This window comes from Ursus maritimus, unplaced genomic scaffold, assembly GCF_017311325.1.
Source record: "Ursus maritimus isolate PB19 unplaced genomic scaffold, ASM1731132v1 scaffold_6, whole genome shotgun sequence".
Lineage (NCBI taxonomy): Eukaryota > Metazoa > Chordata > Mammalia > Carnivora > Ursidae > Ursus > Ursus maritimus.
In genome coordinates, this window is record NW_024426774.1 from 48,061,649 (window position 1) to 48,088,035 (window position 26,387).

General features: G+C 36.7%; 1 protein-coding gene across 1 annotated transcript in view; it reads right to left on the minus strand.

Moving 5' to 3' along the window:
• Window positions 1–26,387, minus strand: part of ALMS1 (ALMS1 centrosome and basal body associated protein) — a 216,998-nt gene that overhangs the window by 134,399 nt on the left and 56,212 nt on the right. Inside the window, exons 8-10 of the mRNA XM_008700492.2 lie at window positions 17,590–18,389; window positions 12,345–17,466; window positions 10,948–11,081 (exon numbers count right to left, since the gene is read on the minus strand). Of these exons, the coding sequence (XP_008698714.2) occupies window positions 10,948–11,081; window positions 12,345–17,466; window positions 17,590–18,389 (6,056 nt within the window). The remainder of the gene's footprint in view (window positions 1–10,947; window positions 11,082–12,344; window positions 17,467–17,589; window positions 18,390–26,387) is intronic.

Here is a 26,387-nt window from a genome sequence, read left to right on the forward strand (position 1 = left end):
GTTGACCCTTGAACAACAGAGGTTTGAATAGCAGGGATCCACTTATACACTGAGTTTTCTGATACAGTACTGTAAATGTATTTATTTTCTCTTCCTTATGATGGCAACATTTTCTTTTCTCTAGATGTTTTTGGTAAAAATACAGTAATATAATACACATAATGTAATGTTAACTGATTATGTTATTAAGGCTTCTGATCAACAGCAGGCTATTAGTAGCTTTGAGAAAGTCAAAAGTTATATGCAGAATTTCAACTGTGTGGGGAGTTGGTTCCCCCCCACTGCTGTACTGTTCAAGGATTAACTGTATTTTGTTATTAGAAGGTACTCAAACTACGTGGAGTGGTATAGTGTTATTTGAAAATAAACTTGGATTAGTTGTGAATGTCCTACAAATTCTAGGGCAACCACTAAAAAAAGTTTAAAAAAATTTTTGAAGTGTAACTGATATGCTAAGAAATGAGAGAAAATATAATGATATAAAATGCTTAATTAAAACACAAAAGACAGAAACAAAGTGGGAGACAAAAATTGGAATAAAGAACAAGGGCAACAAATAAAAAATAGTAGTGAATATGGTAGATATTACTCCAACTACACCAATAATCACTTTGAGAATCAATGATCTAAGTACAGACAAAGATTGTCAGAATGAGTCAAAAAACAAGATCTAACTACATGTTATCTATGAGAAAGCCACTTTATTTGCAACAACGTGGATGGAACTAAAGGGTTATTATGCTAGGCGAAATAAGTCAATAACAGAAAGACAATTATCCTATGATCTCACTCATATGTGGAATTTAAGAAACAAAACAGAGGATCACAGGGGAAGAGAGGAAATAAATGAAACAAGACAAAACCAGAGAGGGAGATAAGCCATAAGAGACTCTTAATCATAGGAAACAAACTGAGGGTTGCTGGAGGGGAAGGGGGTATAGAGATGGGGTAATTGGGCGATGGACATTGCGGAGGGTATGTGTTGTAATGAGCACTGGGTACATGTAAGACTGATGAATCACAGACCTGTACCCCCGAAACAAATAATACATTATATGTTAATTAATTGAATTTAAATTAAATAAAATAAAATTACATTTATAAAACATAAAATAACATTTATAATTAAATATTCAGTCCATGATTAGGAGTACGGGTGACATAAGAAAGCTTCAAAATAAAGTTAAAACATCATTTTAGTAAGTGGGACAATAGTCCCTGCCTCAGTGAGCTTTTCATTGACAATAATAATAACAGTAAATAATTTTGGGAGTGTTACTATGTGTTAGATATAGAATTACTAACCATTTTATGGGCATAATATGACTTAATACTTAGCAAAATCTTAGAAGGTAGATGTCATTAACATTTCCATTTTATAGATGTTGAAACTAAGAACAAGATAAAGGTTAGGTAACATTTCTAAGACTTAAGAGCGAGTTTTTGATGGAGCCAAGAATCCAACACCAGAGCCTCAAACAAAAAGTGTACTTTTGTTTTGTTTATAGGCTTTTAACCTAGAGTGAATTTTCACCTTTTCCCCCTCTGCTGAACAAACTCAATAAAGGAGGTAAAATTTATAATATACAAACATACACACATGTACATACATATGTATATGTATATATGAACATGTGTATCTATATCTATCTATATCTATCACTAGAAAGGAGATTTCAAGTGAACAGGCCCAGGGTTGTCTAATAAATGGAAAAACAACTCCAAAAAGAAAGAGCCACTTTATTAAATTTTTAAGAGAGGTGGGAGGGTTGGGGGAGGGTCAGAAAGAGAGAGGGATTTTTCAGTTGGGTTCTTTTATTTCTTTTTTTTTTTTTTTAAGTTTATAAACACACCCATTTATTTACTGTAGCAGACAGAATCTTGGCATATGATAATTACATTTTTATAATAATTTTTTATTATATTATTGTTAGTCACCATACAGTACATCCCTAACAACCCAACTGAAAAATCCACATACCATATGATTCCAACTATATAACATTTCTTGTGGAAGGGGCAAAACTATGGAGACAAGGATTGGGGGAGGGAAAAGGGGGGAAAAGGTGGAAAACAGAAGTTTTTTGGGATGACGAATCTATTCTCAATGATATTATAATGATATATCCAAGTCATTATACATTTGTTCAAACTGATAGAATATATAACACTAGGAGTAGTCTTAAGGTTAACTATGGTTTTTGGTAGTTGAGATGTATCAATGTAGGTTTATCAAATGTAACAAATGTAATAACATCCTGGTGAGGGATGCTGATAATGAGGGAGCCCAGGGATATATGGGGAAGGGGTATAGGAGAAGTCTCTGTATCTTCCTCTCAATTTTGCTGTGAACCTAAAACTACTCTAAAAATAAAGTTTTAAAAAAAGAAAAAGAAAGAATACAAATGTATACATTTGGACAAATGTTACACATGAATATAATTCATTATCATAAATAAAATACCAGAAAATTGAAGCTTAAAAAAAGAGAGAGAGAGAGAGAGAGAGAGAGAGAGGGAAAGAGAATCTTTTTTTTTTAAAGGTTTTTATTTATTTATTCATTCGACAGAGATAGAGACAGCCAGCGAGAGAGGAAACACAAGCAGGGGGAGTGGGAGAGGAAGAAGCAGGCTCATAGCAGAGGAGCCCGATGTGGGGCTCGATCCCCCAACGCCGGGATCACGCCCTGAGCCGAAGGCAGACGCTTAACTGCTGTGCCACCCAGGCGCCCCGTGGAAAGAGAATCTTAAGCAGGCTCCACACCCAGCACAGAGCCCCATGCAGGGCTCAATCTCACAACCCTGAGATAATGACCTGAGCTGATATTAAGAACTGGATGCTTAACTGACAGAGCCACCCAGGTGCCCCAAGGATACCACTGGTTTTTTTTTTCAAAGATTTTATTTATTTATCAGAGAGAGAGAGAAAGAGAGTACAAAAGCAGGGGAGCAGCAGGCAGAGGGAGAAGCAGGTTCCCTGCTGAGCAAGGAGCCCAATGCGGGACTCTATCCCAGGACTCTGGGATCATGACCTGAGCTGAAGGTAGATGCTTAACCGACTGAGCCAGCCAGGCATCCTGAGGGAGTCTCTTTAAGTATAAAGACACATATAGATTAAAAGTAAATGGATGGATGGGACACCGGGTGGCTCAGTTGGTTAAGCATCTACCTTCAGCTCAGGTCACGATCCCAGGGTCCTGGGATCGGCCCCACATCAGCTCTCTGCTCAGCGGGAGGCTGCTTCTCCCTCTCCCTGCTACTCCCCCTGCTTGTGCTCTCTCTCTCTTTCTGGCAAATAAATAAATTAATTAATTAAATCTTTAAAAAAAAAAAAGGTAAATGGATGGAGAAAAATATACCATTCTAAAACTAATCAAAAGAAAGTAGGAATACTGTACTAATTTCAAACAGAACAGACTTCAAAGCAAAGAAAGTTATCAGGGACAAAGAAGACCATTACGTAATGATAAAGGTGTCAATTCTCTAAGACATAACAATCCATAATGTATATGTGCCTAACAAAAGAGTGTTAAACTACATGAAGCAAAAACCAATATAACTACAAGGAAAAATAGATGAATCCATTATTATAGATGGAGATTTCAACACCCTCATCAGAATGAACAGCTCTATCAGACAGTAAATCAGTAAGGACATAGCTCAACAACACCATAAATCAACTGGACATAATAGGTATCTATAGACTACTTCAGCCAAAAACAATAGAATACACAATTTCTTAAGCTCACATCAAACATTCACTAAGACAGGTCACATTCTGAGCCATCAAACACACCTTAACAAATTTAAATGAATAAAAATCAAATAATGTCTGCTGTTAGACCACAAAAGAATTAAACTAGAAATCAAAGCAAGAAAGATAACAGGAAAATCCCTAAATACGTGGAGATTAAACAGCATACTTCTAAATAAAGCATGAATCAAAGAATAAATATCAAGAAAAATTTAAAAACATATTAACCTAGTATTTAGTAACATATTAACTTAAAATGAAAACACAACTTATGAAAACATGTGGGATGCAGGGAAAGCATGTCATAGAAAGAAATTTCTAGCATTAAATGTACATATTAGAAAAGAAGAAATATCTAAAATCCATAACCCAAGTTTCTACGTTAGGTAATTACAAAAAGAATAGCAAATTAAGTCCAAAGCAAACAAAAAAAGTATAAGATTTAGAGCAGAAATCAATGAAACTGCAAACAGAAAAAACAGAAAAATGAACAAAAAAAAAAGTTGTTTCTTTTAAGACCAATAAAATCAATAAACCTCCAGCCAGAAAGAAAAAAAGAAAGACACAAATTACTAATATCAAAAAGCGAAGAAGTGACATCACTACAAATCCCATGGATATTAAAAGGATAATAAAGGAATAGTATGAACAACCATATGCCCACAAATTTGATAATCTAGATGGAATGGACCAATTTCTTCAAAGACACAATGTGCCAAAACTCACACAAAAAGGAAAAGACATTCTGAATAGACATCTATTTATTAAAGAAATTGAATCAATAATTTTTCAAAAGAGAAAATGCTAGGCCCAGCTGGGTTCAGGGGTGAATTCTACCAAACATCTAAAGAAAAAATTATACCAATTCCTTACAATCTCTTTCAGAGGACAGAAGCAGAAGAAACACTCCTAATTCATTCTATGAATACCACAACCGGACAAGGACATTACAAGAAAAAAACAAAAACAAAAACAAACCCCACAGACCAATCTCTCTCATGAATATAGATGCAAAAGTCCTTGATAAAATATTACCAAATCAAATACAACAAAGTATAAAAATAATTACACACCATGACCAAGTGGGACTTATCATTCAAAAATCAATTAATATGATCACATCAACAGGCTAAAAAAAGAAAAATGATTATATTTTTATATCAATTATATCAATAGATATAGAAAAAGAATTTGACAAAATCCAACACCTATTCATGATATTAAAAAAAAAAAAACTATCAGTAAACTAGGAATAGAAGGAAACTTCCTCAACATGGTAGAATATTGGCAGAAAACCTACAGCTAACCTCGTACTTCACAGTAAGAAACTAGAAGCTTTCCCACAAAGACCAGGAACAAGTTAACAATATCCCATCTCACCACTCCTTTCCAACATCAAAATGGAATTCCTACTAATGCCGCATAGAACAACTAAAGGAAATAAAAGGTATACAGACTGAGAAGGAAGACATAAAACTGTCTTTGTTTGTAGATGATACGATCGTTGATGTAGAAATCTAAAAGAACCAACAAACTCCTGGAACTAATAAATGATTGTACCAAATGGCAGGATACAAGGTTAATATAATACAAAAGTCAATTGCTTCCCTATATACCAGCAATGAATAAGTGGAGTTCGAAATAAAAAACACAATACCATTTATATTAGCACCCCAAAAAGTGAAATGCTTATATTAAACCTAACAAAATATCTACAAACTCTCTGTGAAGAAAACTGTAAAACCCTGATAAAAAAGGTCAAAGAATTAAATAAATGGAGATATTCCATGTTTATGGATAGAAAGACTCATTGTCAAGACCTCCCAACTTGACATTGTTCCTCTTAACTTGACCTATAGATTCACTGCAATCCTAATCATAATCCCAGCAAGTTATTTTGTGGATACTGACATACTGTTTCCAAAGTTTATCTGGGAAAGTTAAAGACTCAGAATACCCAACACAATACTGAAGAAGAACGAAGTTGGAGGACTGACACTAAAAGACTTACAATTAAGCTAAAGTAATTAAGACAGTGTGGTACTGGTCAAAGAATAGACAAATAGATCAAAGAACAGAACAAAGCCCAGAAATAGACCCATGTAAATACAGCCAACTGTTCTTTTTTTTTTTTTAATACCAGTTTTTTTTTTTAAAGATTTTATTTATTTATTTGACAGAGAGAGAGACAGCCAGCGAGAGAGGGAACACAAGCATGGGGAGTGGGAGGGGAAGAAGCAGGCTTCTCAGCGGAGGAGCCCAATGTGGGGCTCGATCCCAGGACCCTGGCATCACACCCTGAGCCGAAGGCAGACGCTTAATGACTGAGCCACCCAGGCGCCCTAAGTCAACTGCTCTTTGACAGAGGGGCAAAGGCGTAGAGCAAAGATAATCTTTCCCATAAATGGTGTTGGAACTGAGCAACCCATGCAAAAAAATTAATCTAGACACGGATTTAAAACTCCTCACAAAAATTAACTCAAAATGGATCATAGACCTAAATGTAAAATGCAAAGCCTAGAATATAACAAAGGAGAAAACCTTAATGACCTTGGACACAGTGATTACTGTTTAGATATAACATCAAAGGTACAATCTTGGAAAGAGTAACTGATAATTTGAATTCATTATAATTAAAAACTCCTGGGACAATGTCAAGAACGAAAAGACAAGCTACAGATTGGAAGAAAATATCTGCAAAAGACACATCTGATAAAGGATTATTATCTAAGATATACAAAGAACTCTAAAGAATCAATAAGAAATCAACCCAATTTAGAAATAGGCAAAGGCATTAACAGACAATTCACCAAAGAAGACATACAGCTGGAAAACAAGCATATGAAAGGATGTTCCACAACATATGTCATCAGGGAAATGCAAATTAAAATGAAACTCCTAGGTACCTGGGTGGCTCAGTCAGTTGAGCATCTTACTCTTGGTTTCGGCTCAGGTGTGATCTCAGGATCATGATCTCAGGGTCAGGAAATCAAGCCCCACATCAGGCTCTGCACTCAGCACAAGTCTCTTTGTTCTTCTCCCTCCCTCTCTGCCCCTCCCCCTGCTTATGCATTCTTTCTCTCAAATAAATAAATAAAATCTATAAATTAAAAAAATTAAAAAAAACAGAACAACAAGACTTCACTCCACACCTATGAAAATGGCCAAAATCCAGAACACAGACAATATCAACTGCTGGAAAGGATGTAGAACAGCAGGAACTCTGAATCACTGTTGGTAGAAATAAAAAATGGTACAGCCACTTTGTGAAACAATTCGGTGGTTTCTTTTTTTCTCTCCCGCATTTAAATGAGTGTGTGTGTGTGTGTGTGTGTGTGTGGTTTTTTTTTTTTAATTGAAGTATAGGTGACATACAAAATTATAAGCAGCTTGGTAGTTCCTTACAAAACTAAACATATTCTTACCATACAATCTAGCATTTGAACTCCCTGATAATTAACCAAAGGAGGTGAAATGCCTGATTTTCACACAAAAAAACTGCATAAGGATGTTTATAGCAGCTTTATTCATAACTGCCAAAACCTGGAAGCCACCAAGATATTCCTCAGTAGATGAAATAAACTGTGTGGCACATCAAGACAATGGAGTATTATTCAGTGTTAAAAAGAAATGAGCTATCAAGCCATGGAAAGTCATGGAGGAAACTTAAATGCATATTAATAACCCAGAGAGGCCAATGTGAAAAGGCTAAATTCTGTTTCAGTCCAACTATATAACATACTGAAAGTATAGAGACAGCAGAAAGATCAACAGTTGCAGTGGAAGTGGGAAAGAGGCAGAATTAAATAGATTGAACTTTAGCGTGGTGAAAATACTCTGTATGATATAGTGATGGATTCATGTCATTACACATTTGTCCAGACTCATAAAATATATAACACCAGGAGTGATCCCTAATGTAAACTATGGACTTCGAGTTATTATGATGTATCAATGTAGGTTCATCAATTGTAACAAACATACCACTCTGGTGGGGGATGCTGATAATGGCAGTGGAGGTGCATGTGTTATAGGGCAGGCGGTCTATGGGAAATCTCTGTATCTTCCTCTCAATTCTGCTGTGAACTTTTTTTTTTTCTAAGATTTTATTTATTTGACACAGACAGAGAGAGAGAGAGATAACGAGAGAGAAAGCACAAGCAGGGGGAGCAACAGGCAGAGGCAGAGAGAGAAGCAGGCTCCCCGTTAAGGAGCCCGATACAGGGCTCAATTCTAGGACCGTGGGATCATGACCTGAGCCGAAGGCAGACGCTTAACCAACTGAGTCACCCACGCACCCCTTGTTGTGAACTTTAAACAGCTCTAAAAAATAAAGCCTTTTTAAAAAAAGTTGATACAATGTTAAAATAAACACTGGAATTCCTTCTGCCATGATTCAATTGAACATTTCCCCTATCAGTTTTATCTCTCTATACAAACACTTGTATATGACACTTCAATCCTAAATAGTTCACCACTGCATCTGCTAAGAATAGGGACATTCACCTGTCATATAACCACACTACCAATATCACACCCAGGAAATATTCTACGACATTTCCTAACAAGTCAGCTACTTTTCTTGGAAGATAAATCTCTGAGAGACAAGGATTTTCTACCTTGCTCATATCTAATCTATTTAAGATTTATCGACATCTTCCTAGAAAATCAGCCAATTCATGAAAATTCTAAACCTAATAAAAAAAGAGGTATACATTATATTCTCTTATGATTTCAAAATTTCTCAATGGTATGCTTAGCATACTCCTTTTAATTTATAACATCAAGTTATCTTCTTGTAATCTTCTAGTTAGAGATCGCCTATTGATGTGGAATTTTTCCAAGATTCAACTCTTTCACGTTCAATTCTATTATTTTCCTGTTTTCTAGTGCATTAAGTGATCCATTTGATTTTGTAATTTCTTTCTTACTACTTTCTTAGTTTGGCTTGTTTTATTTTACTCTTAAGTTTGTTTTATGGTTTTCTTTATAAACTTATGAGATATTGGTCCACATACCAGATGATATAAATTACTGACGTCAAACTCTGCCTGTTTTCAGAGGTTACCAAACAAAAAAGGGAAAAGAGAGGAGAGTATCCCGCTAAGGAAAGACCATAAATCCATACATACAAAGTGAGTTTTGTTATCATAGTTTGGGTGGAATCAAAATGATTTGAGTAGTTAATGCCAATAAGCAATGTAAGAGGGTATCTTTAGGAGCCTAAAAATGTAATTTGTTGTCCTCTGCACTTCTGTGGGCTAAAGGGCAGTAAGGTTAATAATCTTGTGGTTTGGAGTTGTACCTGAACATAAAAATCATTTCCTTGACATAGAAAACAAATAGCAAAATGACAGAATGACAAATGACAAATGACAAAATGACACCCTATCAGTAATTACTTCAAATATAAATGGATCGAACTCAATCAAAACATCAGGGATTGGCAGAATGGCTAAAAAACCATTATTCAATTATGTACTACCTCTAAGAGACTCACTTTAAGGAAATTCTGACATAAGGTACAACATGGATGAACCTTGAAGACATTATGCTAAATGACATAAACTTACCACAAAAAGCAAATACTGTAGATTCTACTTATATGAGGTACTTAATTGAAATCATAAACACAAGGGCGCCTGGCTGGTTCAGTCTGTTAAGTATCTGCCTTCAGCTCAAGTCATGGTCCTAGAGTCCCAGGATGGAGCCCCAAGTCAGGCTCCCTGTTCAGCAGGGAGTCTGCTTCTCCCTCTCCCCCTCACCCCACTTGTGCTCTCTCTCTTGTGCACTCTCTCAAATAAATACATTTTTAAAAAATCTTTTAAAAAACCATAGGGGTGCCCCAGGGTCCTAGAATCAAACCCCACATCAGGCTCCCTGCTTGGTGGAGACTGCTTCTCCCTCTCCCTCTGCTGCTCCCCCACTTGTGCTTGCTCTCTATCAAATAAATAAGTAAAATCTTAAAAAAAATCATAAAGGTAGAATGGTGCTTGCCAGGGCTGGGGGGAGAGTGGAATGGAGAGAAATTGTTTAATAAGTACAAAGTTTCACTCTTGCAAGATGAAAAGAGTTTCTGGAAATGGGATGGTGGTGATGATCTCAAACATATACACAAATCTAAAATCCAATCTGATTTAAACTTTTAAAAAACTTTTCCAAAAAAGAAATAAGCCAAATAATTATGCTGTATCACTGACAAAAAATTTTCTAAAAAACTATGAATTAGGCCATAAAATCTATGCATTATCAATTTTTATAGTATTAATAGTAATGATAATAATTGCCAAATATTGAGACTAGATATCACACGTTCCACTAAGCATTATCACATACAACCCATACCAAAACCCTCTAAGATAGGTATTATCATACCTTACTACTACTCATGAAAGCAGACCAAATGCCCTATCCACAACATAATGGACAAACTATGATATATTCTTACACTAGAATACCTACAGTACTGAAAATGAATAAACTAAAACTACATACATCTACACAGAAGAATCTCAAAAACTCAAGTCTGTGTGAAAAATGTAATTCTCAGAATATATACCATGTTGATTCGATCTATTAAAGAATTCAAAACTACACTGAACAGCAAGAGAATATCAATATATGTCAGGATAGGAAGTCAAAGAAATACGACTGGGGCGAGGACACACAGGACTTCTATGGTTTTTGGTAATATTCCATTTATCAAGTTAGCGGGCCAATATATAGGAATTATTTTTTTTTCTTTATTCTTTATTCTTTGTTATGTTTCATATATGTTTTCTTTACTATGCATGAAATAGTTCACACCTGAAGGAAAATATGTACTATTAAAAAGAAAATCATTTAAACATAGGCTATTATATCTCTATGCTCTTAAGTAGATAATATGTATCTGAAAATGGCTGGACTTCACCTGCACCTCAAGTTATCATCCTCATGAGAAAATACAAATGACAAAGCAAATCTATTCTTATTTTCCTAAGGAGGTAATTCTTTTTCAATAGATGAGTTTGGAATTAATCAAAACTTACTGAATCTAATCCTTAAATATTAACTTTGAAGAAATAAGACTCTTAACACTTTATCCAGATTATTGATGACTCAGCTTGTGTCATCAACGTCCAAGTAAGAGATACAAACTGTACTGCCCTTTCTTTCACATTTTCTCTCTTCATTTCTACATTTGTTTTATACCTTGGACAAGTCAGTTGTTCTCTCATGACCAAACAACTTTGCTTTGATCTCTTCTACTTTTCTCCTGTCATCTTCATTTAATTCTGAAATGGAGTAGCCACACTCATGAGCCAGATTAAATTTCAGGTTCCAGGCTGAAAAGAAAATATAAAAACACTTGAGATAATGCAATGCAAAAATGGTAATTTTCAGTGATTATAAGAGCATAGAAAACCATTAATATATCCAGCTAAATGCTACCACAATACTTAGCAAAAAGTATATGTTCTCAATTATACGACAAACTATTATAAGTTCTTAAGAGCAATCATTTCACTGAAAAGTGTGATTTTTAAAAACCACATTCTACAGATATTTCTCCAAAGAGGACACTTTATGATTTTCAATTATTTTTATCTTAATCTTCCTTCCAATCAGGATGGTCCCTTTACCTCCCCTATTACTTCCTGCTACAGTTACTGTTGCTTCCATGAGAGCTGATATTTAATAATAATCAATAAAACTTGGGAGTTTTCTGGAGTCAGAATATGCATCAGTGATAAAAGGAACACTACAGGTAGTTAATCTCAAGGGAAAACTTATAAACGAATCAGGGAGGCCTGAACTGTTTATAAGTTGTTTTCTAAAATATATTCCCCATTTTTTTTAAAGATTTTTTATTTATTTATTTGACAGAGAGAGAGACAGCCAGCAAGAGAAGGAACATAAGCAGAGGGAGTGGGAGAGGAGAAGCAGGCTCCTAGTGGAGAAGCCTGATGTGGGGCTCGATCCTAGAATGCCAGGATCACGCCCTGAGCCGAAGGCAGACGCTTAATGACTGCGCCACCCAGGTGCCCCTATATTCCCCCATTTTGTCTTAAATTTTTTTCTCTTTTTTAATGGCATTCTACTATTTGAGATTAATGGGAATAGTAAACATCCTCTTTCAAAGCTCTAACCCAAGTTTTAGTGTGCAATACTTGTTTTTCCTAATGTCTAAAATATGCTCTAAGAATTTTATTAGAAAAGGGGAAATGTATATATAGTGTTAAGATAACAGTGTTATTTAGAGCAGAGCAAATTGTTTTCATTTTTTTTCTGCATCCAAAATAGAATACTATAATAGGAGGATTAAGGAAACAGGAGAACTTTAGGAATCTGAAAACCCAAGCTATCTCCTTACTCTCCTTCAGGCTTCAGAACCTACCTAAGACCCCTAAATTCAAACTAGAACTATTAATACTGTGACTTACATTATTGGTTAAATGGACTTATTCTGGATTATGGCAGAAAATCTAATCATTCTAACAGTCCTACAAGAAAATAAATTTAGACTCCAAACACTTAACTTTAAACAATTATTAAAGTATAATGTTTATAAGCTTGACCTACCTTTATAACAAATTATCAGTTCCTACCTCGTGCTCGTACTCGACACTCCTCTTCCTCTGCATTTCTGAGTATTTGTTTAGCATGATTCAGTGAGGATTCACATTTCAGGAGGTTTCTGACATGTGCAGCCAGTGAATCTACACTGCTACCAGCACCATCATCACTCTCCAATACACCTTCTTCTTCTCTACTATCTGTTAAGCTTGTCTTGGATGAAGCATATGGAAAGAAGTTTAGAAGAACATCAGAAACTGACTCCAATGAATTACTGTCCCATGAGCAGGAACTGGCATCACTACTTGAATCGCTTTTAATGATAGTCATCATAGGTATAACAATTTTATTCCCAATGGTTCCACTATACCCTTCAGGTTCAGATCTCATTACAGATTTGGCTGCTCTACATTGCCGAAGGGTTTCGTCTACTGTCACTCTGGCTTTGCTTTCTGCTTCCTGTAGAGGACTTCTAACTGTAGTTGAACTAATAAACTCCCAATTCTCAATGCCTCTCTGGCATTTCAGATTTGTCTGTGTGCTAATATCCTTCTGTATGCACTTGTTGCTTGAGCTTTCCTCTGTAAATGGCTGTCTCTGAGGCAAATCACCATTAGATTCATCAGCTGTGAGGGGTTCTTTGAAGCAAACCACCTTCTTAGATTGTATAAATGAAATATCACTCACATCTCGGAAAGGGACAAGGGGAGCAGGAAAATTGCATCGTTTCAGTGCTATATTTTCTGCCTCCATTAAAAGGGTCCGAATCTCTCTAAGAGTTTGGGAACCACTGCTTGTATCTTGAATTTCCTCAGACCCTACATCTTCAAAACCTGAAGATTCTGGCTTACTTATTATAACTCTACCATCAGCCTGAGAACTTAAAGGCATATTGTTTGAGATAACACTGGAGTTAGAAGAATCCAAATTATCTATTAGCATTTGAACATGGTCTGAAACAAGTTTCTGCTTCTCACTATGTGAATAAGTACTAGGAGTAACTGTCGATAACCCAGTAATCTGATCAACTTGTCCAACACCCCTTGAGAACATCAGAGCATCTTGCGTTATATGTCTATCTGGCAAATCCTGTTGATAGAATATATTTGGTTTCTCTCTGTGTGAAAAGGAACTAGTAGGAACTGTTGGTAACAGACTTTTCTGGTCAGCTGGTATAGGAATTGTTGAAACCTTCAGTGCATCTTCAGCTAGATGTTTGTCTGGCAATTCCTGTGGGTAGAAAATATTAGATTTCTCTCTGTGGGAATAGGAACTAGAAAGAGGTATTGGTATTCCAGAGTTCACAACAGTTGGTTCAGAGACAGGTGAAATTTTCAAAATATCCTCACTATGATGTCTACCTGGCAGCTCCTGTTGAAAGAAAATACTGGGCTTTACACTCTGAGAATAGGAATTATGAAGAACTGTCGGTAACGGTGTCTTCTGGTTATCTGGTCCAATCACAGTTGAAATTTTGGGCTTTTCTCTTTGTGAGTAGGAACTAAGGGGAGCTGTTAGTAACTCAGTCTTCTCGTCATCTCGTAAAATCACAGGTGAAATCCTGAGTTTCTCTTTATGTGAGTAAGAACAAGAAGGTCCTGTTGGTATTTCAGTCTTCTGATCAGCAGGCCCAGGAAGAGCAAAAATTTTTAAAGCTTCTTCAGTAACATCTGGCAACTGCTGCTGGTAAAAAACACTGTCCTTGTCTCTGTATGAATAGGAACTAGAGGGAATTATATGTATCCCAGTCTTCTGGTCACCTGGTCCAGAAACAGCTGAAACTTTCAGAGTTTCTTCAGTAATATCTGGCGACTCCCTCTGATAAAAAAAGATGGGGCTCTCTCTATGTGAATAGGAAGCAGAGGACCCAAATTGTATCCCAGTCCTCTGGTCAGCTGAACCAGGAGCCCCTAAAACTTTTAAAGCACCTTCAATAGGATCTGGCAACTCCTGCTGGTAAGAAATGATGGGCTTCTCTGTATGTGAGTAAGGAGTAGAGGTTACTACTGGTATTCCAGTCTTCTGGTCACCTAGTCTGGGAACCCTGAAAACACTTAAAGCCGCTTGAGTAAGATCTGGCAACTCTTGCTGATAAATAATGGGCTTCTCTCTATGTGAGTAAGAAGCCGAGGTATCTGTTGGTTTTCTGGTCTTCTGATCACCTGGCCCAGAATCAGCTGAAATTTTCAGAGCTTCTACAGCCAGCTGATTGTCTGACAAGGGTTGTTGGTACAAAATACTGGGCTTCTCCCTATGAGAGTAAGAAACAGAAGGTACTGTTGGTATCCCAGTCTCCTGGTCAGCTGGTCCAGGAGAAGCTGCAACATTCAGAGCCTCTTCAGTGAGATGTCTATCCGATAAGGCCTGCTGATAGAAAATAATGGGCTTCCCTCCAAGTGAGTAGGAACTTGAAGGCACTGCTGATATCTCAGTCTTCTGATCACCTGTTCCAGAAACAGCTGAAGCTTTCACAGTCTCTTCAGTTAGATGACTGCCTGATAACTCCTGTTGGTAAAAAATATTAGACTTCTCTCTATGTGAGTAGGAACTAGAAGGTTCTGATGACAACCCACTCTTCTGGTCAGTTGGTCCAAGAATAGCTGAAACTTTCAGAGTCTCCTGAGGTAACTGGCCATCTGTCAAGCCCTGTGAGTAGAAAATGATGGGCTTCTCTCTAAGATAGTAGGAACTAGAAGGTTCTGGTGGCAACCCAGTCTTCTGGTCAGCTGGTCCAGGAATAGCTGAAACTTTCAGAGCCTCCTGAGGCACCCGACTGTCTGTCAAGCCCTGTGAGTAGAAAATAATGGGCTCCTCCCTATATGAGTAGGAACTGGAAGGTTCTGATGGCAACCCAGTCTTCTGGTCAGCTGGTCCAGGAATAGCTGAAACTTTCAGAGCCTCCTGAGGTTCCTGGCTGTCTGTCAAGCCCTGTGAGTAGAAAATAATGGGCTTCTCCCTATATGAGTGGAAAACAGAAGGTTCTGATGGCAACCCAGTCTTCTGGTCAGTTGGTCCAGGAATAGCTGAAACTTTCAGAACCTCCTGAGGTATGTGACTGTCTGCCAAGCCCTGAGGGTAGAAAATAATGGGCTTCTCCCTATATGAGTAGGAACTGGAAGGTTCTGATGGCAACCCAGTCTTCTGGTCAGCTGGTCCAGGAATAGCTGAAACTTTCAGAGCCTCCTGAGGTACCTGGCTGTCTGTCAAGCCGTCTGGGTAGAAAATAATAGGCTTCTCTCTAGGTGAGTAGGAACTAGAAGATTCTGGTGGCAACCCTCCAGTCTTCTGGTCAATTGGTCCAGGAACAGCTGAAACTTTCAGAGCCTCCTGAGGTACCTGGCCGTCTGGCAAGCTCTGTGGGTAGAAAGTAATGGGCTTCTCTCTATGTGAGTAGGAACTAGAAGGTTCTGATGGCAACTCAGTCTTCTGGTCAGCTGGTCCAAGAATAGCTGAAATTTTCAGAGCCTCTTCAAGTAAATGCCTGCCTGGCAAGGCCTGAGGGGAAAAAATAATGGGCTTCTCTCTAGATGAGTAGGAACTAGAAGATTCTGGTAGCAACCCAGTCTTCTGGTCAGTTGGTCCAGGAACAGCTGAAACTTTCAGAGCCTCCTGAGGTACTTGGCTGTCTGTCAAGCCCTGTGGGTAGAGAGTAATGGGCTTCTCTCTAGGTGAGTAGGAACTAGAAGATTCTGATGGCAACTCAGTCTTCTGGTCAGCTGATCCAGGAACAGCTGAAACTTTCAGAGCCTCTTCAAGTAAATGACTGCCTGGCAAGGCCTGAGGGGGAAAAATAATGGGCTTCTCTCTAGGTGAGTAGGAACTAGAAGGTTCTGATGGCAACTCAGTCTTCTGGTCAGCTGATCCAGGAACAGCTGAAACTTTCAGAGCCTCTTCAAGTAAATGACTGCCTGGCAAGGCCTGAGGGGAAAAAATAATGGGCTTCTCTCTAGGTGAGAAGGAAGTAGAGGATACTGTTGATATTCCAGTCTTCCAGTCAGCTGATCCAGATATGGCTGAAGCTTTCAGAGCCTCTTCAGTGAGATGAATGTCTGTCAAGCCCTGTGGGTTGAAGAAGATAATGGGTTTCTCTCTATGTGAGGAGGAAGTAGAGGGAACTACTGGTATTTCATTCTGATCAGCTGGTTCAGAAACAGATGTAACTTTTAGAGCTTCTTCAGGTAGATGACTGTCTGGCAAGCCCTGTGGGTAGAAAATAAAGGGCTTTTCTATATCGGAGTAAGAAGGAGAAGTTACTGTTGATATCTCGGTCTTCTGGTCAGTAAGTTCAGGAACAGGTGAAACCTTCTGAGCCTGTTCAGTTAGAGAACTGTCTGGCAACTCCTGCTGGTAGAAAATATTGTGCTTCTCTCTATGTGAGTAGAAATTAGAAGCTTCTGATAGTAACCCACTCTTTTTTTCAGCTGATCCAGAAGCAACTGAAACTTTCAGAGCCTCTTCAGATAGACAACTGCCTGGTAAGACCTTTTTGTAGAAAATACCAGGCTTCTCTCTATGTGAGTAAGAACTAGAGGGTACTGCTGGTATCCCAGCCTTCTGGTCACCTGGTCTAGGAGCAGATGAAACTTTCAGAGCCTCTTCAATTAGAGGACTATCTGGTAATACCTGCTGATAGAAAATATTGGGCTTCTCTCTAAGAGAGTAGGGCCTAGAGGGCACTACTGGTATCCCAGTATCCTGGTCAGCTGGTCCAGGAACAACTGGAATTTTCAGAGCCTGTTCAGTTAGATGACTATCCAGCAACTCCTGTTGGTAGAAAATATTGGACTTCTCTCTATGTGAGGAAGAAGTAGAGGTTACCGTTGGTATCCCAGTCTTCTGCTCAGTGGATCCAGGAGCAGAGAATTTCAGAGCCTGTTCAGTTAGATGACTTTCTGGCAATGTCTGTTGATAGAAAATACGGGGCCTCTCTCTGTGTGAGTAAGAAGTAGAGGATACTGCAGGTACCCTAGTCTTCTGATCGGCTGGTCCAGGAAGAGCTGCAACTTTCTCAGTCTGTTCAATTAAATGACTATCTGGCAAGACCTGTTGGTAAAAGATACTGGGCTTCTCTCCAAGCGAATAGGAACAGGAAGATAATGAAGGTATCCCAGTGTTTTGATCAGTTGGTCCAGGAACAAATGAAACTTTCAGAACCTGTTTGGTTAGATGACCATCTGACAACTGTTGCTGGGAGAAAATAATGTGCTTCTCTCTTTGTGAATAGGAAGTAGAAGGTACTATTGTTTTCTCAGTCCTCTGGTCAGTAGATACAGGAACAGCTGAAATTTTCAGAGTCTCTTCAGTTAGATGACTGTCTGGCAAGGTCTGAGGGTGGAAAATACCATGCTTCTCCCCACGTGAATAGGAACTTGGAAGGACTGTAGGTATGCCAGTCTTCTGGTCAGCAGGACCAGGAACAGCCGAAAATTTTAGAGTCTCTTCAGTTAGATGACTGCCTGGCAAGGCCTGTTGGTAGAAGATATTATGCTTCCCTCCACGTGAGTAGGAGCTTGGAAGGACTGTAGGTATGCCACTCTTCAGGACAGCAGGACCAGGAACAGCCGAAACTTTTAGAGTCTCTTCAGTTAGATGACTGTCTGGCAAGACCTGCTGGTAGAAGATATTATGCTTCCCTCCATATGAGTAGGAACTTGGAAGGACTGTAGGTATGCTAGTCTTCTGGTCAGCAGGACCAGGAACAGCTGCAACTTTTAGAGCCTCTTCAGTTAGATGACTGCCTGGCAAGGCCTGTGGGTAGAAAATATTGGGCTTCCCTTTTTGTAAGTAGGAACTAGACGGTACTGTTGATATCCCAGTCTTCTGGTCAGCTACTTCACTAACAGTTGAAACTTTTAGAGTCTCTTCACTTATACTACTATCTACTGATGCCTGTTGGTTGAGTGTATCAGTATGCTGACGAATAGTATTCTCTTGAGGAGACCTTAAAGCCAACTGAGGAAAGTCCTTGGGGAACAAGAATAAATGAGATCCAGTGTCTGAATCTCCAGAAGTAGCAGTGCTGCCTGGTTTCAAGCTGGACTGAGTAACTTCAGTTATGCCTCCTTTGGAAGTATCTCCTAAAAAAAGAGATTTATTAATACTAATATTATATGTTTTTTAATTAAGAAATACTTCTTTTATATAAAAGAAATAAAGCAAGCTTTCTTTCCTTTGACCTTTACACTTCTAGTAAGGAATCCTAAGAAAGTAGTCATCAAAGGAGACAAATATTTACAAAAATATTAATTACAAAGCCATCTACAACAGCAAACTAATGCAGACATAATTAAAATATTCAACAATAGAGTAATGTTTAAAAATAGCAGCATATCCATTTGATGTGATATTATGTGGATTTTCATTAAAATTTGGATTTTTAAAGAATTTTTAACATGATGGGAAAATGCTATCCAGTTTGGCCTTTAATTTCACCCTAGTTATAACCTAATAAGTTAGCCTGTTATTGTGTCATGTATGCCATTAAAAGTCATGCAACTCCTCAATCAGAGACAAAATACTTTATTCCATGGCATAGCAAAGGATCTTCAACTTATTTTCATGGGTTCCCCTATCACTCGAGTCCTACAAGGGCAATGCAGTATGGCCCAGATGGATGCTATGCATGCAGTGAGTTTAAATGATTCTTCTAATAAATGCACCCTGAGAAAATATATATACTTTTTAACTATATGAAACTTATTATAAAGCATCTAAAGATTACACTAAGGATTCTGAACTTAATTCTAAATGGCATCGGGAGTTGTTGATAAATTTGATCAGAACCATACTGCAGAAATATAGATTCAAGATGAGTGGGAAAAGAATGCAAAAGTGTAAGTAGTACAATCTAATAGAACTTTCTGCAACAACAGAGATTTCTGTATTTGTACTGTCTAATCCAGTACTTCTAATTCTGAATGGCAGTGGGAAGTAAATGACTGCAGTAGAAATGACAAGATTTGACAAGATATGCATTCATTCATTTGTTCATTCAAAAAAAATTAACGTTTACTATGTGCCAGTCACAGTTCTAGATATAGGAAATAGGGCAATAAACAAAGACAAAGTTTACACTCTAATTCTGCCTTATAAAGCTTACACTCTAATAGTAGGAAGTAGACAAAAAAATAAATTGATAAAACATATGGTATGTTAGATGACGGCATGATGGTTGATATATACCATAAGTATTATCTATACAGATCTTCCTCAACTTACAATGGGGTTACATCTTGATAAACCCATCATAAGATGAAAATATAATAAGTCAAAAATACATACAATAATCTAACATACCAAGCATCACAGCTTAGCCTAGCCTAACTTAAACATGCTCAGAACATTTACACTGGCCTAAAATTGGACAAAATTACCTAACACAAAAACTATTTTATAATAAAGTGTTGAATATCTTGTTATTGAATACTGTACTAAAAGTGAAGAACAGAATGGTTGTATGGGTAGAGAATGGTTGTAAGTGTATCAGGTTTTTACCCTTATAATCATGTGGTTGACTGGGAGCTGTGACTCACTGCTGCTGCCCAACATCACAAAAAATTATCATACCATATACGGCTAGCCTAAGAAAATAGCAAAATTTATAATTTGGAGTATGGTTTCTACAGAATGCATGTCATAAAGGTGAAAATTCTAAGTCAAAGCATCCTAAGTGTGGGTCCGTCTGCACTTTACATATAAAGAAATTAAGTTTCAAAGATGAAGATATAAGATTGCTTCTCAATATGGAGATCTTATTAACTTGGAGATTCTGATTCAATAGGTCTAGGATGGGATCTGAAATTTTGCATTTCTAACAAAATCCCTAGTGATGTCCCATACTTTTGGTCCTCAGACCACATTCTGATTGGTAAAGAAATGTAACTTCTCCAGAGTTCTACAGTAAATGACAAAAACAGATACTTTAACCTTTTAATTCTAACTCCAAATTCTGAACTCTTTTCACCAAATTATTAGTGACTGCTATTCTAAACCCAACGGTGAGCTTCAAAAAAGCAACTAAATATAGAATTAAATGGGTTGAGGAGTGAATTATAAGGTAAGGAAGTACATTACCAAGTATTAACTCTTCAAGAAAACTAAAGGAGAAGGGATGAATGTAATCTGCATAGTAACTTGAAAAGGAATAGAAATTATGGAAAATTTGTGAGAAAAAAGACTCAAGAAATTAATAAAGCAAAACAGATTAACAGAGTGAACAACCAATGACTCACAGAGGAAATCAAAAGAAAAATCCAGTAATACCTTGAAACAAGTGAAAATGGAAATACAATATACCAAAACTTATGGGGTGCAATTATAGCAGTTCTAAGAGAAAAGTTCATTGTAATAAATGCCTATATCAAGAAATAAGAAAATCTCAAATAAACAACCTAACTTTACATCTTAAAGAACCAGAAAAAGAACAAACAAAGCCCAGTAGAAGGAAGAAAACATAAACGAGAGCAAAAATAAATGCAGTAGAGACTAAATAGACAGTAGAAAAAAAGTTAACGAAACAAAGATCTGGTTCTTTTCAAAGATAAACAAATTGACAAATCTTTAGCTAAAATCACCACCTGTACCCCAAAATACCCAGAGAGGACTCTAATAATAAGACACAAAAACGGAAAAGGAACTATTACAACTGATATCACAGAAATATAAAAGATCAAACAAAACTTTCTACAAATAATTTTACATCAACAAATCTGACAACGTAGAAGAAACATATAACCTACCAAAACTGATTACTAGTAAGCAGATTGAATCAGTAATCAAAAGTGTCCCAACGAATGAAACTCCAGAACCAGATGGCTTCACTGGTGAATTCTACTGAATATTCAAATAATTAATACCAAAATATCTCAAATTCTTCTAAAAAATAAAAGGGAACACTTTCAAACTCATTTTATAAAGCCAGCATTACTCTGATACCAAAACCAGACAAGGAAAGGACACAATCCCATTTACAATTACATTAAAAAAAAAACCTAAGAATAATTTAACCAAGGGGGGTGAAAGATCTGTACACTGCAAACTACAAGACACTGATAAAAAAGTGGAAAAAGACTCAAATAAATGGAAAGACAATCTACACATCTGAGAAGCTCAATGGACTTAATGTAGAGTAAACACAGAGATCCATACAAATACATCATAATCAAAATGTTGAAAGACTGAATATCTTGAAAGCAGCAAGAGAAAACAAATCACATACAAGGGAATGCTAATAAGATCAATAGCCGACTTCTCATCAGAAACAAGAAAGGCCAGAAGACTATGGGAAGACATATTCAGAGTGCTAAGACATATTCAGAGTGTTAAAACAAAAAGATTATCAACCAAGCATTCTAAACTCAACAATCTTTCAAAAGGACGAAATAAAAACATTCCAGGTATATAAAAACTGAGAGAATCTGTTCATAGCAGAACCATCATACAAGAACTACTAACAAATTCTTCAGGCTGAAACCAAGTGACACCAGATAGTAATTTGAATTTACAAAACAAAACAAACAGTGCTAGTAAAGAGAATTATGTAAGTAATTACAAAAAGACAGCATATTTGCATACTTCTTTTCCTTTCTTCCCTTTAAAAGCAATTTTACACAAAGTAATATGTATTTAACTACATTAGTGGGGCTGTAACATATAGAAATGTAACATATTTGACAATTAACATTAAAAGGAGGCAAGTGGGAGCAAAGCTGGAGTGGAGTAAGGAAAAGACACTGGATGGTAACAAACCCACAGGAACAAATAGAGAATAAAAAATGGTAAATTAGAAGATTAATATAATAAACTCTAAATACTTCCTCTCCTCTTAGCTTCTTAAAAATACGAAAAATTATAAAAATAAGTATAATAATGTAACAACGTATTCGTATGTGTTTGTAACACATATAGGTATAATATGTATAGCAATAATAGCACACATAAAAGAGAATAGAGCTATATAGGAGTAATGTCTCTGTATCATACTACAATTAAGTTAGTATAAATCAGGTATATACAATAATAAGATAAATTGTGTAAGCCCTAGAACAACCACTAGAATATAACTTTAAAAATTAACTAGAAAATTAAAGAAATTAAAATGTGACACTAGAAAATATTCACTAAGTCCAATAAAAAGCAGTAAAAAAGGAACATAACAAAAAGACATGAAACATGGAAAGCGAAAAGTAAACCCAGCAAATATATATCCAATCTTAATCAATAATGACATTGAACATGAACTGATTAAACAGTCACATCAAAAGGCAAATATTGTCAGTCTGGATTTAAAAAAAAAAAAAAACAACCCACAAGATCCAACTATAAGCTGTTTACAAGAGATATACTTTAGATTCAAAAAAACAAATAGGTTGAAAGTAAAGGGATGAAAAACATATGCCATACAAGCAGCAAGCGTAAGAACTGAATTGACTATACTGACGTAAGAGAAAATAGACCTTAAAACAAAAAAAGTTACTAGAATTAAAGGGAGACCATTTATAACAACAAAAAGGTCAAGTCATCAGGAATATATAACAATTATAAACATAAATGCACTTAATATCATAATCTCAAAAGTTATGAAGCAAATATAACAGAAAAAATGATGAAACAGACAATTAAACAAAAACAGTTGAAGATTTCAATAGCTCACTTTCAAAAATAGAAACTAGCCAGAAGATCAACAAGGATACAGAAGACTTGAACACTATAAACCCACTAGAACTAAGAGACATGTATAGAACACACCACCTAACAATAGAGAATGCACATTCTTCTTAAGTGTAAACCATACATTCTACAGAATAAACTATACACTAGGACATAAGAGCAAGCCTCAATAAAATTTTAACGAACTAAAATCATACAAAGTAGGTGTTCTCTAACAAAAATGAAATCAAAGGAGATGCTAATAACAAAAGGAAAGTAAAAAATATGTGGAAATTAAACGAGACAGTCCCAAATAACCACGGGGTCAATGAAAACAAACTACAATGGAAACTTAAAAACATTTTAGATGAATTAAAACAAAACACAACAAACCAAAATTCTGAGTATGCCACTAAAGTACTGCTGAGAAATCTATCAATGTAAACACCTATATCAAAAATAAAGTCCCAGGGCACCTGGGAGCTCAGTTAAGTGTCTACCTTCAGCTCAGGTCATGATCTCAGGGTCCTGTGATCAAGCCCCACATCAGGCTCCCTGCTCAGCAGGGAGTCTGCTTCTCTCTCTCCCTTTGCCCCTCCCCACAGCTCGTGCGCAGTCTCTCTCTCTCAAATAGATGAAAAATCTTTAAAAAAAAAAAAAAAAGTCGCAAATCAATAACCTGTTCTTTCACCTCAAGAAACAGTAAAAAGCACAAACTAAAACTGAAGTGTGAAAGGAAGGAAAAAATAAAGACTATATGGGAATAAAATAGAGATTTAAAAATAGAGAAAAAGAGATCAGAAAAAGTAGAGAAACCAAAGTTTATTTCTTTGAAAAGATGAACATTGACAAAATTTAGCTAGACTCACCAAAAAAGAGATAGAAAACTCAAATTATCAAAATCAGGAATGAAATAAGGGGTATTACTACCAATCTTCCAAAATAAAAAGGATTATATGGGAATACCATGAACAACCATATGCCAACAAATTAGATAACCTAGCTGGAATGGACAAATTCCACAAAGGACACAAATTATGAAAACTGACTCATGAAAAATATAAAATATAAATAGATTTATAGCAAATAGAAAGATGAAATTATAATTTTAAAACTTCTACAAAGAGGCAGGCAGCTTTACAGTGGGTTTCACCCAATAAAAACTAATACCAATCCTTTACAACTGCTTCCAAAAACTAGAAGATAATGCTTCTCACCTCAACTTGTAACATTAGCATTATCCTTGTACCAGAACCTAATAACAACAAAAATCACAACAAATCTACACACCAATACCTACTATGAACATAAACATAAAAGCCCTCAAAAATTACTGACAAAACAAATCCAACAACATACAAAAAGGATTATATGCCATAACCAAATGGCATGTATAACCAAGGCTGCAAGGTTGGTTATACAAAAATTAATTAATAATGCACTATATTATTAGAATATAGGACAAAAACCATATGATCATCATAAAAGAGGCAGAAAAAAACATTTGACAAAATCTAACACCCTTATACAACATGATAAATATGCTCTAAAAACTACAAATAAGGGTAACTTCCCCAACCTGATAAAGATCGTCTACAAAAATCCCACAGCTAACATCATACTTAATGATAAAAGACTTCGTATCTTGGGGCGCCTGGGTGGCACAGCAATTAAGCGTCTGCCTTCGGCTTAGGGCGTGATCCTGGCATTCTGGGATCGAGCCCCACATCAGGCTCCTCTGCTGAGAGCCTGTTTCTTCCTCTCCCACTCCCCCTGCTTGTGTTCCCTCTCTCACTGGCTGTCTCTATCTCTGTCGAATAAATAAATAAAATCTTTAAAAAAAAAAAAAAAAGACTTCGTATCTTTCTACAAAGACCAGGACAAGACAAGGATGTCTGTTCTTGCTACTTTTATACAACATTGCACTGAAGGTACTAGTTGGGGCAGTTGAGGAATTGAAATATACAAAAGACATCCATGTTGGAAAGAAAGAAGACTATATTTGATGATGACATGGTCTTGTATATAAAAATTATAAGAAATCCACATAGAAAATATTACAGATAATAAACAAGTAGTTCAGCAAGATTGCAGCTATAAAATTAACATACAAAATTCAACTGCATTTCCATACACTAGCAATGAATATTCCAAAAGTGAAATTAAGAAAACAATTTTTTTCAACAACAAAAAGATTAAAATAATGTTGAAAGAAAAGAAGAAAATCTAAGTAATGGAAAGATGTCCCATATTTACAGATCAAAGTATTTAATATAAAATGACATTCTCTCAAAGGAAAGACAACCCATGCTCACAGATCTAAATATTTAATATTTACTGGTTCCCTTCCACTGTTTTCCATCCACCACATCTACCCACTCAACAAATCCCTCAACCGAGGACCAACCTATAACTCATTTTCTGCAGTTTTGAGTTTTAGTAGAGAAAAACCAGAGATTCTATTAAGGCTGACAACATTAGAAAATCATCTCCAACCTCAGCTGACTTCTCAGAACTACCTGCCAATTCTTTTGCTTGTTCTTGGTCAGCTGCAACTCCTATTCATTTTAACATAAATTCTGAGCCTGTGCCAAGCTACTCTCCTCAAACCCCCTAACCCTCCTTTACCACTACACCTCCCTCAACAGATAATCTTGCTTTCTACCTCAGAACTGATCTCTGTTTCCTCTGTACAAACTTATTTGGTTCCACTCTTCTCCCCTTGTGCTCCATTAATTTCTTTTTTCCCTTCAAGTTACAGAACAGAATACAGAAATAATAAACTGACTCTAATATCAGATTCCTCCACGTAATTCAGTTCTAAACAATGCCATAGAGAAGATAGTGAAAAATCAAATGATTCACCTAATAAAAGATCAGGGGATTTACCAATACACCTAATCCAAAGTTAACATTATTACAAGAGTTCAAAAATAAAAAATTAGAGGGGGAGTTAAGATGGCGGAGTAGGAGACACCGTTTTCAGCCGGTCCTCCGAGTCGAGCTGGATAGGTACCAGACCAGCCTAAACAACCACGGAACCAGCCTGAGACACAGGAAGACGCATCTGGATCTCTACAAATGAACATCTCCAGCGCTGAGTATTGAGGTACGAAGCAGGGAGCCATGAAACCGCGCACAGATATCGGAAGATAAACGGAAGGGGGAGGGAGCCGCCGCGTTCAGGCGCCGGGAAGCGGTACATCTATGGAACATAAGAACTAGGATGATCAGTAGGAGAAGAAAGGGATAAAGAAAGGGGGTAATCAGAAGGGGAATGAAACATGAGAGACTATGGACTATAAAAACAAACTGAGGACTTCAGAGGGGAGGGGGTGGGGGAATGGGACAGACCGGTGATGGGTAGTAAGGGGGCACGTATTGCATGGTGCACTGGGTGTTATACACAACTAATGAATCATCGAGCC